This window comes from Coregonus lavaretus (genome assembly GCF_964263955.1).
Source record: "Coregonus lavaretus genome assembly, chromosome: 38".
Lineage (NCBI taxonomy): Eukaryota > Metazoa > Chordata > Actinopteri > Salmoniformes > Salmonidae > Coregonus > Coregonus lavaretus.
In genome coordinates this window covers 14,374,500-14,391,180 of record NC_140025.1, presented here as the reverse complement: position 1 = coordinate 14,391,180, position 16,681 = coordinate 14,374,500, and the positions used below count along the sequence as shown (strand labels likewise).

The window sequence follows — 16,681 nt, the reverse complement described above, 5'->3', positions numbered from 1 at the left end:
TGGTGACACAGTACTACTATTGGTGGTGTTAGATCACCAGAGGCTCTGCTCACTACACAATTACTAGCATGGATTATTTTATTTTAGTCATACACTTAGATTCAGATAAGTACCCATGACATTAGAGAAACCTTCCTCTTATGCACCAATGACCAGTCACGCACTGTGCAATTCAAATAAGGGAGCATTCCCCAGATGCATGGCCTCCTTACATCCATCTCTGTTAGCCTGTACACCTGAGTGACCACTAATCAGATGGAACAGCCAGTAAGTAGGCTTATGACCTTTCACCATACAACCCCAGACCCCCGCACTCCCCAATTCCCCTCAACAACCGTAACAACCGTAGCAACCTGAGTGTCTTCCCAGAATACTCCACTGTAATCTTACCCGCGAGGTCGAAGAGTGTTCAGATGTTACTTGATCCCCACTTTATGTGGCACGGCACACCGGTGTTGCACCTGCTCAGGTGTCCCATTCTCTCCATCAGGGTGTGGCCATAGAGGAGAGAGAGAGAGAGAGAGAGAGAGAGAGAGAGAGAGAGGAGGTCAACAGAAAGACAGACAGACCAGTCACTGAGTTTCTCAGTCAGTTGGCCAGACTGAGATCTAACCAGTTTGTCAGGCAGTTTGTAGGGCATTTGGATTACAACGGTCAATTTGTCAGTTAGTGAGTAAGTTAGTGAATACAGTTTGCTAGGAAACTGGTCTGTGAGCAATAGACAGGGAAACTGCTATCAGGTTCTCCATTGGTGGTGGTCGGTCTATTGGTCAGTCACTCAGCCAGGCAGTAGCATTATATCCTGGATATTTGTCAGCGCAGTCCTTACTCTCCCATCACTCTGTCTCCATCAGCCTCCAGTGGGGGTCATCTTACTACCATGGGGCCAAGATGATTAGCTGGGTGAGGAGATATGGCCATACCTGATAGTGACAAGACTGCTGCTGATGGATCAGCTGGAGAGAGGAAGGTGAGTAGCCAGACTGACCTCCCGAGGTCTGCGTGTTCTGATGTCAACGCTGTTCAGATGAACAAACAACTGACAAGGATGTCTTAGGAGCTGAGCTCCAACTTCCATCCTCATCTCTTTTTCTTTCTATCTCTTTCTCATTTTCTAATTTTCTCTCTCCCTCTCTCTCACACCATCCCCTTCTCTCTCACGCGCCTCCCTCCTCCATCTCTCTCTCTCTCTCTCTCTCTCTCTCTCTCTCTCTCTCTCTCTCTCTTCTCTCTCTCTCTCTCTCTCTCTCTCTCTCTCTCTCTCTCTCTCTTCTCTCTCTCTCTCTCTCTCTCTCTCTCTCTCTCTCTCTCTCTCTCTCTCTCTCTCTCTCTCTCTCTCTCTCTCTCTCTCTCTCTCTCTCTCTCTCTCTCTCTCTCTCTCTCTCTCTCTCCATACAGGTGTCTGGGGCAGAGGGAACGGAACCCGGCCCGTACTGAGGATGAGTCTGTGAGTAATGAGGACCTGCCAATCGTGGAGATCCCCACTACCTTCAACATCAGCCCCCTCAGCAGCCAGACCAGCGGCCCCTTCTCGCAGGACCTCCAGGACCCCCATGTACCCACCGCTCCGCCCCAGGAGCCCCCTGCCCCCATCCCAAAGAGCCAGGGCCAGCTCACCCCACCCAGCTACCACCCTTCCATGCGCTTCATCAAGGTCCAGCCCTTCATGCACGGTATGGAAGCCCCAGTGTACACAATGACTCTCCATCTATGCGTCAAGAGTTTTTCGTGTTCTGGACACAGAGTCAGAAAAACCCCTTTGCCCTATCTATGGGAGCCTCACATGTTGTGATGGGGCTAACCATGGCTCTTAATGGTTTGTGGCCTTACTAGTGCCAGTGTTGCCTTGTCCTCCATTATTTGGACGTGCTCTCATGGTTAATTTCTGGTGCTTCAGATGATGACTTGGTAGAGACTAAGACGCTATGCAGCCGGCTCCTGGCACACTGGGTGCTGCTGGTGATTGTTGCGTGTGGTCTACTGGCCCTAAGTCTAGCCCTAGGCATTGGGCTTGGAGGTAAGGGAAAACTGTTCGTGGCCTTGTTATTACATAGTAATTATCAACCATATTATTACAGAAAGATAATCTGTCTATAGCAGTTATATTGAACCATGTGTGGTTGGATTGATATCAAGGACACATATGCACTTGACACTATATGGCTGTATTACATAGTGTTATCTATCTATTAGAACAGGCAATGTTGTGTGTCAGGATATAGTATCAAGTACTAGGATTAGGATATACAGTGTCTGAGTGGCTCATAGTGTTGGTGTAATAGTATCATTGTTCTGTACTGTGTTACTGTGATTGTAAGAGGAGACGTGTGTCATATGTGTAACAGGAGACACAGTGCAGTAAGTTAGTCTTGAGGCCTGAATAACACGGCAAGTTGTGCGTAACCAGGGGTGGAACATGTCATTACATATCACTGTGAAGTGCTTTTTACATAGAATCGTAGGATTTTACTACAACTTCTTTCCAATTCCACCACTGTGTGTAACAATGTGTGTGTGTGTGTGTGTACATGTGTGTGTCCTCCTTGTTTCCAAAGTGGGAGTCAGCTGCACGGGGAAGTTCCACTGTAGCACATCCACTGTGTGTTTTGCCAGATCAGCGCAGTGTGATGGCGTCAGCGACTGCGCAGATGGGGAGGACGAACTGCAATGTGGTGAGATGCACACTTCTCTCCCACACACATACACAGCTAAAAATGCTCTCTCACTTTAACTCTGATAAAGGGCTTGAAATTCCCTCACACCATTCATCCACATCATTCACTGTGTAACCTCGTCCCCAGGCTAGGTCAGATAGGCAAGACTATTCACTTAGTAACCTGTACACACACTAATGACACACAGTATCTCAGTTGGGAGCATCATATAGAAAGTCACTGACATGTCAGTGTGGTCCTCTGTAGTTCAGCTGGTAGAGCACGGCGCTTGTAACGCCAAGGTAGTGGGTTCGACCCCCGGGACCACCCATACACAAAAAAAAAATTATGGACGCATGACTGTAAGTCGCTTTGGATAAAAGCATCTGCTAAATGGCATATTATTATATATTATATTATTATTCTGTCTGTCTGTCTGTCTGTCTGTCTGTCTGTCTGTCTGTCTGTCTGTCTGTCTGTCTGTCTTTCTTTCTTTCTTTCTTTCTTTCTTTCTTTCTTTCTTTCTTTCTTTCTTTCTTTCTTTCTTTCTTTCTTTCTTTCTTTCTTTCTTTCTTTCTTTCTTCCTATCTATCTGTCTGTCTGTCTTTCTGTCTATCCCTCAGTGCGTCTGAGTGGGAGGAGCTCTGTGCTGCAGGTCAACAGTAGGGGTGTATGGAGGACCGTGTGCTCCGCCAACTGGGATCACACACTGGGTTATTCTGCCTGCAAACAGCTGGGATACTCCAGGTACACGGTTGGGAATTGAATTGAATTAGTTCTCTGTGACAGGGGTAAAAAGATAAGTGAAGGGCCAGAGGTTCACTGGGGCTGGCATGGTGGATGACTACGGTGAGGGTGAGTGGAGCAATGTCAAGAGACATACAGAGAATACAGATCATTCCACCATAGAGACTGGTCCCTCCTATAGCTCAGTTGGTAGAGCATGGCGCTTGCAACGCCAGGGTTGTGGGTTCGATTCCCACGGGGGGCCAGTATGAAAAATGTATGCACTCACTAACTGTAAGTCGCTCTGGATAAGAGCGTCTGCTAAATGACTAAAATGTAAAATGTAATAGAGACCATTCTCCCACATGGCCTGAGGAGAAAGAGCCTATTACTCTGCAGTTTGTGAGAAAACTCTCTCCCTCCTCGTTGTAATACTCCCACATTTACCCAGCATTCAGAGGGAGGGCTTTCTAATGGGTTTCTGTACCCAAAGGTCCCATTAACTGCATTGCTAATCCCATTAAAATCAGCCTGGCATTAAATGACGTGAAAAATCACCAGCCCAAACAACCAGCGCTCTAAGTAGGTTAAGATGTTCAGTTATACCATCGTCAGTTTCTCACAACGGATCTGGCCGCGTTCCCATTTTGGGGATTATTTTGGCAATGAGGCCCTTTATCTACTTCCCAAGAGTCAGATGAACACGTGGATACAATTTTTATGTCTCTACGTGCAGTTTGAAGGAAGTTGCTAACTAGCGCTAGCACAATTGCTAACTAGCGTTAGCGCAATGACTGAAAGTCAATGGGTATCTGCTAGCATGCTATTAGATACCCATAGACTTCCAGTAATTGTGCTAATGCTAGTTAGCATTGGCTCACGAAACTACACCTAACTTCCTTCAAACTGGACACAGAGACATACAAATGGTATCCACAAGTTCATCTGACTCTGGGGAAGTAGATAAAGGGCTTCAGTGCCACAATCCCGAAGTATCCCTTTAAGACCGTCCTGGTTAATGTTAGGAGTATGTTTGGATTAATAATTAATTACTTTTATTTGACCAATTTAAAATACAATTAAAGTTGATTCAGCCACATGAAATCAACAACACACACATTCAAAATGATTGTGGATAAATCACCATAAACTCAACAAATGTATTTCTGTTGTGGTCCAAGTATATTAGGATCCTGTGTTCACTTTTATATATGGATTATAAATGAATGGGTAGTACTATCAATGGATCTAGTCACAAAATGTGAGGATAATACCCTCTGAACATCCCAAACCCACCCACTGCCTTGCATCTCATATGCAGCCAATGAAAATTCACACTATGTGCACCAATAAACTGTAAATATCTGTGTGGTTCCTTCTTGTTCGCTCAGCTACATCAGTTCCAGCTCCATGCCCCTCTCATCCGTCGAGTCGGCCTTCCAGGCTAACCTGGTATCAGTCAATCTGAGTCAACCAGATCGCCAGCAGACTGTCAAGATCCACAACACCACCTTCCTCAGGTGAACCATTTGGCCATCCATCTCTGACAGAAAAGAAAACTGTGCTCAGTACCAGTCTGCCAGTATTCAGAACTTTAACAAATGTACAGCTGCAGCAGCAAGTTCGTCCCCTTCTAGCGTATGCCCTTACAACCAAATACCTTTTTACAAGCACTATTGAGTTAAGTATGCAAATTCTTGATTCTGCCATCTACCTACAGTATGCCACCACAAGGACTACATACTATGCTGATGTAGGGCTGACAACAGGGCTGTGATGGTTGAATGACTCCCTGTTCCTGCTATAGGAACTGAAGCCTTTTGAACTAACTGTCTGGAGGTACCCCCAAAGTGGCGCATGATACAGTATTTGTCAGACTATATGAAACAATGGAAGGTGCCAAGAATAGGCTAATTCTGCGTTTCCCTCAGAAACGTATGTTGCTCGGTGGCACTAACTAAAGCATGTTTCGTAATCGCGTATTGATTGTTTCTGTCTTGCCAGCAGGACAATAGGTGGCACAGCAGTGTTCGTTGCTCTGCTTCATAAGTCTAGTTGTGATCCCATGTTTCACTTCAGTCCATGTCATGTTTCTCAATTACATAAGGGCCTGACTTTGGCAAAGTACATGGGTTTGTACATGGTACAAATGAGAGCATACATCAAACTTTCCCATTGGTGTTATACAGAGAATAACCTAATTTGAACCAGTTAACTTTCATTTTCTGAAGTTATTTCCAGCATGTTATATACAATTGGTTCCGTGCTCAGGTCCACAGACTGTCTGTGTGTATGTTGGCAGTAAGTATAAGCCTTCATTCTCTGTTTTTCCAGTAAGACCCAGTGCAGCTCTGAGAGTGTGACCGTACTCAAATGCCTAGGTGAGTGAAAGAGTGACAGTGGAGTTAGAAAGTGTGTGTTTGTGTGTGTGTGTGTGTGTGCGTGCGTTGTGAGTGTTTACTAGCAACATTATCATATCAATGGTTTTCTCCTGGCTGCCCCCTGCAGAGTGTGGCTCCAGGCCCATGTTCAGGTCTCGTATTGTGGGAGGGAACGTCTCCAAACCAGGCCATTTTCCCTGGCAGGCCAGCCTGCACTATCAGAACCAACACCTCTGTGGGGGCTCCATCATCACATCACGCTGGATAGTGACAGCAGCACACTGTGTCTACGGGTGAGCCTCTCTCACAAACACAGGTGCACGTGTGCACACATGCTTACACGTACATATGTACACACACATTTATACTGTACTGACCTTACATGAACACACCATAACTTTTAAAAGTGATAAGGTTTTTCATTGGTTGACTGTCCATCCTTTCTCAAGGTTTGCAACAAACCCCATGCTGTGGGCAGTGCATGTGGGATTGACAGATCAGCCAGTCAATGGGGTGATGTCTCGCTCTGTGGAGAAGATTATCTACCATGCCAACTACCAACCCAAGGGCTTAAACTACGACATTGCGCTATTGAAGCTTACAGAGCCTCTTACCTTTAATGGTACCACTATCTACAATGAGCCCCAAAAGTATTGGGACAGTGAAGTTTTTGTTGTTGTTTTGGCTCTGTACTCCAGCACTTTGGATTTGAAATGATACAATGATTATGAGGTTAAAGTGCAGGCTGTCAGGTTTAAATGATTATTGTTATTTTTTGCTGTATTTTCTAAACGGTTCAGCCGATATGGATGAAAATACCCTCAAATTAAAGCTGACAGTCTGCACTTTAACCTCATAGTCATTGTCTCATGGAGTACAGAGGCAAAACAACTACAAATATGTCACTTTCCCAATTCTGCCTGTCTGTCTGTCCTACAGACTGATAGTGATTTAGGGCTCTATTCAATATTCAATCTGTATCGCTGAAGCATTACAGATTGCGCGATAGAAATGTAAAGGTAATTTCTGATTGAGCTGACAAACAGCATGCAAGGTTTACCGTGAATGCAGTCTCCGCCAACGCAGGAACATTGCCTTTAAATTTAAATTGGGCTTTAGTGCTGAACTTCCGCGATACGGATTGAATAGAGCCCTTAGAGTAACTGTTCTATTCACCTCAAATCTGAAGGAGCACAGCAGGTTTATTGGCTAAGTCTTTTCCTCCAGGTCTGGTTGAGCCTATCTGCCTGCCGAACTATGGGGAGAGATTTGAGGAGGGGAAGATGTGCTGGATCTCTGGGTGGGGTGCCACAGTGGATGGAGGTGAGTGGGGTCAAATTCAACACCTGAATAGATGTGCAAGCACTCACGCATACACCACATTCATGCATTCATGCAGGCACGCACGCACACTCTGTGATACACTTTTCCTGCCCTTCCTCTGTGTGTGTGTGTGTGTGAGTGTGTCTTTCCAGGGGAGACCAGTGTGTCCATGCACTCTGCCCAGGTCCCTGTGCTCTCCAGCAGGGACTGCAGTGGACCAGTGTACCAGGGTGCCATCTCCCCTTGGATTGTCTGTGCAGGCTACCTAGAGGGGGGCAAAGACTCTTGCCAGGTATCTTTCAGAAGTGGACCTCAGATTTCCATCTACCATTTGTCTAAAGGACAAAGTGAAGACAAAAATCACACAGCGAAGACGAACGGTTAAAAGCAGGGGGTGGCCACTGTGTTTTTGTGATCACGAACGTGGTGATTCAACAAGTAGAATCATCCAAAAATTAACAGAAAATGACGGCCGATTTTCTGTTCAAAGGCGATAGGATGGCCACCCGCTGCCTTTAATTGTTCGTTAGCACAGTGTGTTTTGTGCTATAAAGCTCACCTATTTGGAGTCAAATGCACTGCTGCTAATCCTGGTGTGTTTGGCTCCCCAGGGGGATAGCGGAGGCCCTCTGGCCTGTGAGGACTCGTCAGTGTGGAAGCTGGCGGGGGCCACTAGCTGGGGCTACGGCTGTGCTGAGAGGAACAAGCCGGCCGTTTACACTCTCATCCCCCACGCTCTGACCTGGATCCACCAGCAGATGGAGGTGAATTCTACTGTAGACTGGTGATACTGTATACTGGTGCACTCACGAACTCTACTGGTGACAGAGAGTACTGATGTGTTGTTAAGGCTGCTATGCACAGGAGAGAGATACATTGTTTAAATGGACAGTTCCTTTAAGAGTGAAGTCGTTTTTACAGTTTGAGACAGCCAGTGAACTCAATCAATCAATGGAAAACCTTTTTGTAGTTTATTCTTTAGGATTAGTCAGTGATGAATGATTGATATTAAAATCTGTTAGCCTATTTAACATCAAAATGACATACTCCAATTCTATGATATCTTCCCCCAGAAAGAAGAGGCACTGAGCCCTTGATCCCCAAAGGATACAGTAGCTGACATACTTAGAGGACTTTACTCAGAGACACTATTTATTTGTTCTTAAGCACCACAATGAATGGACACAATCGGAGGCTGAGCAATAGCTCTATTTTAAAGTGAGAGAAACAAGATGGAGGGAAATGGTGGATGATAAATGGAGGACTGGGGAGATGAACTAGGGCCAGGACTCAAACGGGCAGCGGAAGATCCCCGTTGTAGCAAGGTTGACATTAAAAGGTCATTTCTGATTGATCCGACATCTGCAGCGTTTACTTTGAATGCAATCTCCACGACCGTGGTAACATCGCCTGTAAGTGGTGCATTGCCAAAAAGGGTGATCAGATTGAATCCTGGCCTAAACTTGGTCTCAGAATGTCGACATCTCCATTGTGAGCTCCTTTAATCTCTACACACCAAACTGTGCATCTAGACAAAGGGAATAGTTGTAACATGTATTGTGTATAGTATACGTTGATATATCATTATATAGCAGATGTGTTTGTAGAGAAATATGGTACGGAGGACACAAGTTAAAACCTATGCATAATTTCTAAATGCCATAAAGATATGTATTTTTACGAAAAAGCTTTTTTTCCCCCCAATGATTCCTTTTTTATGTTGCATTCATAAGCATGTGTGAATTTCTTCGTCCAAACGTCTTTGCACAACTATCAACACATCCTCAAACATATCCTTGTTCCTCGTGTCGATATCCTCCCCTGAAATACTGCGTCTACACTCCGAAACAAAAAACAGAGACGAGGAAAATCTTTCTTGAACATTTTATTAGAGAAATCCAACAGACCTTGAAAAGCAGGTCAGCCATATTGGACATTCAATGTTCATACATAAATATTCTTTAAAAAAAAGAAATAAACAAAATAAAAACACTAAGCAAAAAAGCCAAACGAAAATAAAAAAAACTGCCTTCATTCCAAACATTTTACATATAAAAATAGCGTATTTTTTTTCTCTGTTTCTAGTAGGACCTTAAAGGCCTAGTGTGGGTAGTCTTGGACACTGTGATGAGTGTTGAGTAATATAGTCAAACACAGGCATGCATGAGGGTGTGACATCACATCCCGCTGTAGTGGTATGTCACTCCAATCCGGCCATGTCACCCCCCTCCTCCTCTTCCTCTTCTTCTTCTTCTTCCTCCTCGCTCTCGCCCTCCTCCTCCTCGCTGTGTCCTCCCATCATCACCTGCTGCATGGCCAGTGTTGCACTGTCTGATGTCAGCGTCTGCAGCTCGTCTACACTCATGCCCATCGTCACCATGGTAACTGAGGGCACAGGGGAAAAAGATCAAGCTTCAGCCACATCCACTAACCAGTACGTAATTGGACAGTGTATAGTCAATCAGAGTTGACCGGGGTTATTGTGGTAATAGAGACGACTGGTATGTTAAGGACAAGATCAAGTCATATCAAGGTGTGAAAGCCACACCCTGATATTCCTCCGAGCCTGTAGTAAGGACTGGGGATTTGAAAAAAAGTAATGTCCACAACTCTATGTTCCTACTGTGATTTCTCACTTGCGGTTTAATCACAACAGGAGCATATCAGAGTTGCAGACTTTTCATATTATTTGGCATTTACCATCATCGTCCATGGCCACCTCTTGCCCTACATCGGCCGAGGCAATGTTGTTGGCCATGGGCCAGAAACGCTGGGTGGGCCGGCTCTGGGGAGTCCTCTTCCTGCTCTTGGGCGTGTCCGACGCACTGCTGTCCATCATGGGCTGGAGGATACGCCTCCTAGCATTAATGAACCTGGAGGGGGAGAGACGGACAGGGGCTATGCCAATGATCTGAGGCCACATTTCACAAATGTGAAAGTATGTACATTTGTGACTACACTTGGGTTTAGGGTGTGTGTGTTAAAGATTTCCTCACCAGTTGTTGACCTGCAGCAGGGTCAGGTTGGTCTGTATGGCGAGCTGTTTCTTCTCGTCCTCTGTGGGATAGGGATGCTGAGAGAGAGAGAGACACACACACACAGACAGACAGACAGACAGACAGACAGACAGACAGACAGACAGACAGACAGACAGACAGAGAGAGAGAGAGAGAGAGAGAAAAGGGTAAAGAACACCAATAATTTACAGAAAATGAGTTCTATTAACTCCCTATTAAGCCCAGTAGGTACTGGGACTGACTGTGGATGGATGATGTAAGACTAAAGGTAACTTTGTATTGGAACAGCACAGGACATTGATTAAGGAAAGTCGCTTCTATGTGAATTAGAGTTCGGAGCAGCCTGGCCACTAGTCGGATACCTTTTTACCCAATTCCTATGTTACTTGACCTGCTATCACGCAACGTTTGTGGGCACCACAGGAACCATTAATCACACCGGTATAAATTGCTAGTGGGCCGTGTGGGGGACAGTTCTGAGGTATCGGGAGCTTGGGCTTTCGATTCAACTTTAGGATGTACAAAGTCTTGAGGGCCAGGATTGGCAGCTCGGGAGCAAGCAGAGAGGAACAAGCTGTAGTGAAGACGCTTCATCTGAAGTGTGTCTTTGTGAGGGCTAGGATTTTCTAACATCTGGCTGTTAGTTAACCGTCTCTTACACACACACACGCCCAGGCACACATGCCCACACACAAACACACACCGACACCCACACAAACACACACAGGGAACAAAGGGTCTCTGTGAGCTACCAGTCTGGTTAGCTTCCGCCATTGGGCCTGTGGGCTGTCCACTGATTAACCTCTGATTAGCTTATAGCCAGCGGACCATGGGCCAGTCATATGAGGGCCTAACACGTCTGTCTCTGTCAACGCAGCCGCTCCGAGCCATCATGGGACGAGCCATCGTGATGGGGGCCATCATTCTCTCTCAAATGCATGCACGTGCACACTCACATGCACGCACAGACACCCTTGGAATAACCTAGCAGAGCTTTACTCTGGGTTACACTAAATGTAGTTATTCTAATCTTAGGAACGGTTGGTACGAGGTGCAAGGTATTCAGGTATTCAATTTACACCTTGAGGTGTTTTTCACTCACCCCTATGTGCTGGAAGAGCCAGGTACGCATGATGTTGGTGGCTGATTTGGGCAGGACGCCCCTCTTGTTGCTCTTGGATGAGCTGTCCTCCTGGGTGAAGAAACTGCTCAGGTCCTGATTGAGTTGCAACTGGAGCTGTACACACACACACAGTCAATTCACAGAACAGGCTGTAGTTTGTGTGACTGTGACCGTGCGTCTGTCTGTGTGTGTGTGGTGTATTCCTCACCTGTGTGTTGTTGATGCGTATTGTCTGGGGTGAGATAGCTTGTCCCACCACCTGTCCCTGAGGCGTGACTACTGTAATGGGTTGGTACACTGTACCACCTGCTCAAACACACGCACAAAGAAACATGTTATGACACATTTTTGGTAACGCCTTGATCCAAGAACCCTCAGCACCTCACCATAATCAACTTTGAAATAAACTCTGAAAAGAGGCAACATTCACGGATTTAAGAAAACGGACTAAAACAGGGAGGGACTACCTGAACCTGATAACTAAGAAAATATAGTTTTCGTTATCCGTTGCAAAATGTTTTGCTATGATGTGCCATAATTAATATGACCCAGTATTGCTAGTAGCTGTCTGAACAGGGACACAGTAAGGCGGAGAGGAGAGGGTACCTGTAGAGGTGGTATGCCACGGAGACATACCTGCTAACACTTGGCCAGCAGAATTGACTGTTGTCAGGGTAACGTTGCCCTGCTGCAGGGCCGAGGCTGACATCACAATGCCTTGAGGGCTGAGGGTTCCTGTGAGTGGGCTGGAGGTCTGGGGGGGGGGGGGGGGGGGGAAACACACACACAAAATTAGCCTAACTGCATTCACATTCATTTGTCTTCATCTTGTATAATTTATACCTATAATGTGTGAATTGTACTATTATGTGCTTATCATTTAATCCCAATACCATTGCCAAAGTTCCCTCTGGGAAAGATACAAATAATCTATAAAGGGAAAATGTGTGTGTGTAACCTGTGTGTGAGTGTGTGTACCTGTATCTGGACAGGGGAACAGGGGCTGTCAGTTTCTCCTCCACTAAGCAGGGTCTCACTGTTCATCTTGGTGCGCAGGCAGGCGATGTAGCGGCTACAGAAGTCCTTACACAGGTCACTCACTTTCTCCAGCTCCAGGAGGTGGATACGCAGCACCTGAATGGCCTTCACCATCTGGGGTCGGGGGTCAAAGGTCAGGTGAGGTAATTAGAGTTCCATCAGTAGGCATGCTACCAACCCATAACTCTAACCCTGACCCTAGCCAACGGTTAAGCGTAACCATTACCAATTAGGTAATTCAACATCCGTTTGCTGGTCAGTCAAGTCTCTTTAGTTCTTCCCAATAAAGACATTGGTCACACCATTTATTTCTGTATTTTTTATAAAACATTTGGCATCACACATACTCTCTTTCAATTGCTCGATGTAAAGAGAGGCAATTCAAGAGTGGTTTGTTGAAGGGCACAACAGCCGTGGAACTTCGGAATATTATTATTTAACATCAAAGACAGACAATGACATGTAAGAGCTGGGTCATGTTCATTAGGTACCAAAAGGAAGAAAAATGGACTGAAACAGGAATGGACCAACTGGACATATCCAATAGTTTTCTGTTGCAGAACATTTTCAAATGTTTTCAGTTGCATGCCCAAATGAACAGGACCATGGTAGTGCAGAGTTCCTCACCAGGTTGTCCACGTCTGGGTCGTCACAGAAGAAGCCCTTGCCCTCTTTCTTCTGGCTGCGGACAAAGTTCTCAATGTCCACATTGAAGCTGGCAGAGCTGACGCAGTCCGAGCTCTGAGTTGACTGCTCACACTTCTCAAAGAGTAGCGCCAGCAGAGGGAACAAGGGGTGCCTACGATGCACACACACACACACACACACACACACAAACACGATTAACGCTACAGTAGGCACAGTTGTGAAAGTAGACAAACACACAGTCATGCACCGATGCTTGCACATCCACACAGGTTTACAGTCACAAACAGGACAGGGGAAGGAAAATTAAGGAGGAGGAAGAAAAAAAAAAAGAGGTGGAGAACAGAGGGATAGAGCTCTGATGAGGAGGACAGAGTGGAGGAGTACCATGACTCGCCTACCTGTAGATGGCCTGCTTGTCTGTGTCCATGGGTGTCTGGGGCTGCGTGGCAGAGGGGCTGCCTGCTCCCCCCTCGGTCAGACTCTGCTCTGGATCCCCCTCCTCATCCGCTCCCACGCGCATCTGCACCAAGACCTTCACCCAGGGAACAGACAAGGATGGTAAAGAGAAGAGGGGGAAACAAGGCAGAGAGAATAGAAGGAGAGTGGTGGAGAAGGGAGGGGATAGGAGAGTGAAATACAGTAAAGTTAGTCTGTGGTTGGTGGATGACTCCCCTCAGGGTGGTAGTGGGGTGAGGAGTACACACGCCAGCCCCAGGGAGAGAGGAGAGAGATTGGTCTGTCTATTTCCACTCATAACACTGTCTCAATTCAGCAGCTCACAGAGACCGCCTTAGCCATTTATCACTCACATTGAACCCTCATGAATACACTGTCTGTAACTTCTACACTCTGTTAGAAGTTACTCATGATCCATTCTAGTCCTTCCTTGTTTCAACAGTTTCTTCCATTTGGTTTCTAATGAACACAACCCTGTCCTACAGTGCCTCAGGTCAGGCTCATTACAATTTCTAATTTGTCACTAGATCTGACATCAATTGGTTTTTCAAGTGGTCCTCTGTAGTGCAGTTGGTAGAGCATAGTGCTTGCAATGCCAGGATAGTGGGTCTGATTAATGGGTCCACCCATACGTAAAAAATGTATGCACTCATGACTCATGCAAGTAATTTTATACTGAACAAAAAATATAAAAACGCAACATGCAACAATTTCAAAGGTTTTACTGAGTTCATATAAGTAAATCAGTCAATTGAAATAAATTCATTAGGCCCTAATCTATGGATTTCACATGGCTGGGAATACAGATATGCATCTGTTGGTCACAGATACCTTTAAAATAAGGTAGGGGAGTGGATCAGAAAACCAATCTGTATCTGGTGTGACCATCTCCTTTCATCAGTTCTATCAGCTGTCCGGTTGTCTGGTCTCAGACGATCCTGGGCTGGCGTGGTAACACGTGGTCTGCGGTTGTGAGGCCGGTTGGACATACTGCCAAAACGAAGTTGGAGGCGGCTTATGGTAGAGAAATTAACATTCAATTCTCTGGTAACAGCTCTGGTGGATATTCCTGCAGTCAGCATGCCAATTGCACACTCCCTCAAAACTTGAGACATCCGCGGCATTGTATTGTGTGACAAACCTGCACATTCTAGAGTGGCCTTTTATTGTCCCCAGCACAAGCTGCACCTGTGTAATGATCGTGCTGTTTAATGGCACACCTGTCAGGTGGATGGATTATCTTGGCAAAAGAGAAATGCTCACTAACAGGGACTTAAACAAATGAGTGCACACAATGAGAGAAAGAAGCATTTTGTGCATATGGAAAATGTCTGGGATCTTTTATTTCAGCTCATGAAACATGAGACCAACACTTTACATGTTGCGTTTACATTTTTGTTCAGTATAGATAAAATAATATGCTAAATGGCATACATTATATTAAAATGACATGTATGATGATGAATATTGCCTCACTCCTACGTGCACACTGTAGATGTGTGGCTGTTACAGTATTTGAAAAACATTTCCTCACTCACTGTCTCTGGATATGGACTGTCCCTGCCCTTGTGATTGCCATGTGATGGCACAACAATTACTTTGATTGAAACGCAATGTGTTAAAAATACACTTGGGTGAGAGCTGGAAGATGTGTGGTTAGTCTCAGCCCCCGCGATCTCATCCATGTTTGCTGATAACTTGAGAGGCCATGGAGTCCACAGAGGATTCATTTTCACAGCAGCTCATTGAAATTGGGAATTCAGGACAGTAACACCCTTCTTCAGACAGTTATTAATTTACTAGTGAATTTGTGGTTACAAGTTTGGCGTATATATCACATAGCTCATTCATTGGAATATGGCCACCCACTTTGTCATATGTTCAAACTTCACTCCTCCTCCTCATCTTCAATCTCTTACCTGATCTACCTCCGGGTACTCATCTAGAGATGCCGACTGGGCTTCCATCATGGTCGCTGCCAATGATGCCAATACTCGGTCATTCCAGTCCAAGACCTGTGTGCCTACCAGTCCTACAGAGACACATGCATCAGAAATGGGGTTTAGATTAGATTTTTGTTGTTGTCATAGATTAGCTATAACCATTGCATGATACATACATAGACAACGAAGAAAGTAGAGTCAGGGTACTATGTCAACACAGGGCCTTTCATTCTGCGGTATGAGGATGCATGTTTTTTGGAATGTAGTAAATGCTTGGTCACTGTATGCGTGTATCAGAATGGAATTCAGACAGTGCAGTTATCGATACACGCGCGTGCAGCGCGGGAGGTATGTTGTACAGTCAGTAGCCCTAACTTCCGGGCACAGCTTTTGATTAAATAAAGCATTGTCCAACGCAGCAGTTGTGCATCTACAGTTCATAATGTTCACCAAGCATCATCCTAAACTGGGACACTAGGCCCCTGAATCTCTCCCTAGCAAGTCGTATGCATGTGCAAAAATAAATATGGGAATAGATCAAATGTGTTTACATAAAACAAACGTGCATACAATTTCGTGTCAATTTGATAACCAATTTATCCTACCCTCGCTGTCTAAAGATCGTATAGCGGCTCAGGCTACATGTATCAGATAATATGGGTGCTTTCAAATGTTGAACAAATAAAACTGTCAACAGAACACATCCCATCGACATTGCGATCATCGATAGGTATCGCTCCTAATAACATTCGAATGTCCAGTAGTCTGTAGATTAGTCAACACACGCTTGGCCTTCTCATTCACCCTTTCCAATGCGCCTTTTCCAAATAAGCGGACATCTTTTTTCTCTCGCCACAACAGCTTGCCTTTATGTGTGATCAGTCTTTTGCCTCACTGTTCATTTAGCAAAGTGCACATTGGCTCATTCCATGGCGAGCCATTGCATTCGAGCATGTTGCGTCGATTGTTAGATTGATGGGCGACGGAAAAAAAGAGGAATTTGAGTGACAGCTTACCTTAATGCCAATCTTCGTCACAGTGACAAGGGGCTGCTGCAATCCGGGCCCGCAGTTTTCTTGTGTCGTCACTACGTATAGGCTCGCAGACTATTTTCTCTCATTAATATTCAACATGTGGGAGGAGAAGCAATTCTGAACATGCCTTGTCCCGCCCCTTGAGGCCGATACCCTGCCCCTTATGCTTAAATTATGATTAGGAATAAAAATACATTTCTATTACATCAAATGTATACACATTTAAAATTGTATGTAATTGACTAGGCATACAAATTACAAAAACATTCATAATTGAAAAATTATCCCATATAATTGACATCATGAGTTTTATATTTCTGATGCAATGACTACTTTTT

General features: G+C 45.2%; 2 protein-coding genes across 2 annotated transcripts; one reads left to right on the top strand and one right to left on the bottom strand.

Moving 5' to 3' along the window:
* Positions 1-947: 947 nt before the first annotated feature.
* On the top strand, positions 948-8,702 carry LOC311112501 (transmembrane protease serine 3-like; the record flags this gene model as incomplete). The annotated part of the gene is made up of 13 exons (XM_084155634.1): positions 948-970; positions 1,399-1,673; positions 1,898-2,017; positions 2,556-2,672; positions 3,278-3,401; positions 4,772-4,900; positions 5,715-5,761; positions 5,889-6,054; positions 6,211-6,383; positions 6,989-7,084; positions 7,237-7,376; positions 7,696-7,848; positions 8,158-8,702. The coding sequence occupies 13 exons, from the start codon at positions 948-950 to the stop codon at positions 8,179-8,181; spliced, it is 1,587 nt and encodes a 528-aa protein (XP_084011760.1). The 3' UTR covers positions 8,182-8,702.
* Positions 8,703-8,954: 252 nt separating this feature from the next.
* On the bottom strand, positions 8,955-16,670 carry LOC311112410 (homeobox protein PKNOX1-like). Its single transcript, XM_084155523.1, has 11 exons — positions 16,326-16,670; positions 15,286-15,398; positions 13,309-13,442; positions 12,890-13,061; positions 12,203-12,376; positions 11,831-11,978; positions 11,433-11,530; positions 11,204-11,338; positions 10,081-10,157; positions 9,785-9,957; positions 8,955-9,469 (listed from the first exon to the last, which is right to left on the bottom strand). The coding sequence occupies exons 2-11, from the start codon at positions 15,334-15,336 to the stop codon at positions 9,285-9,287; spliced, it is 1,347 nt and encodes a 448-aa protein (XP_084011649.1). The 5' UTR covers positions 15,337-15,398; positions 16,326-16,670; the 3' UTR covers positions 8,955-9,284.
* Between the last annotated feature and the right edge of the window lie 11 nt (positions 16,671-16,681).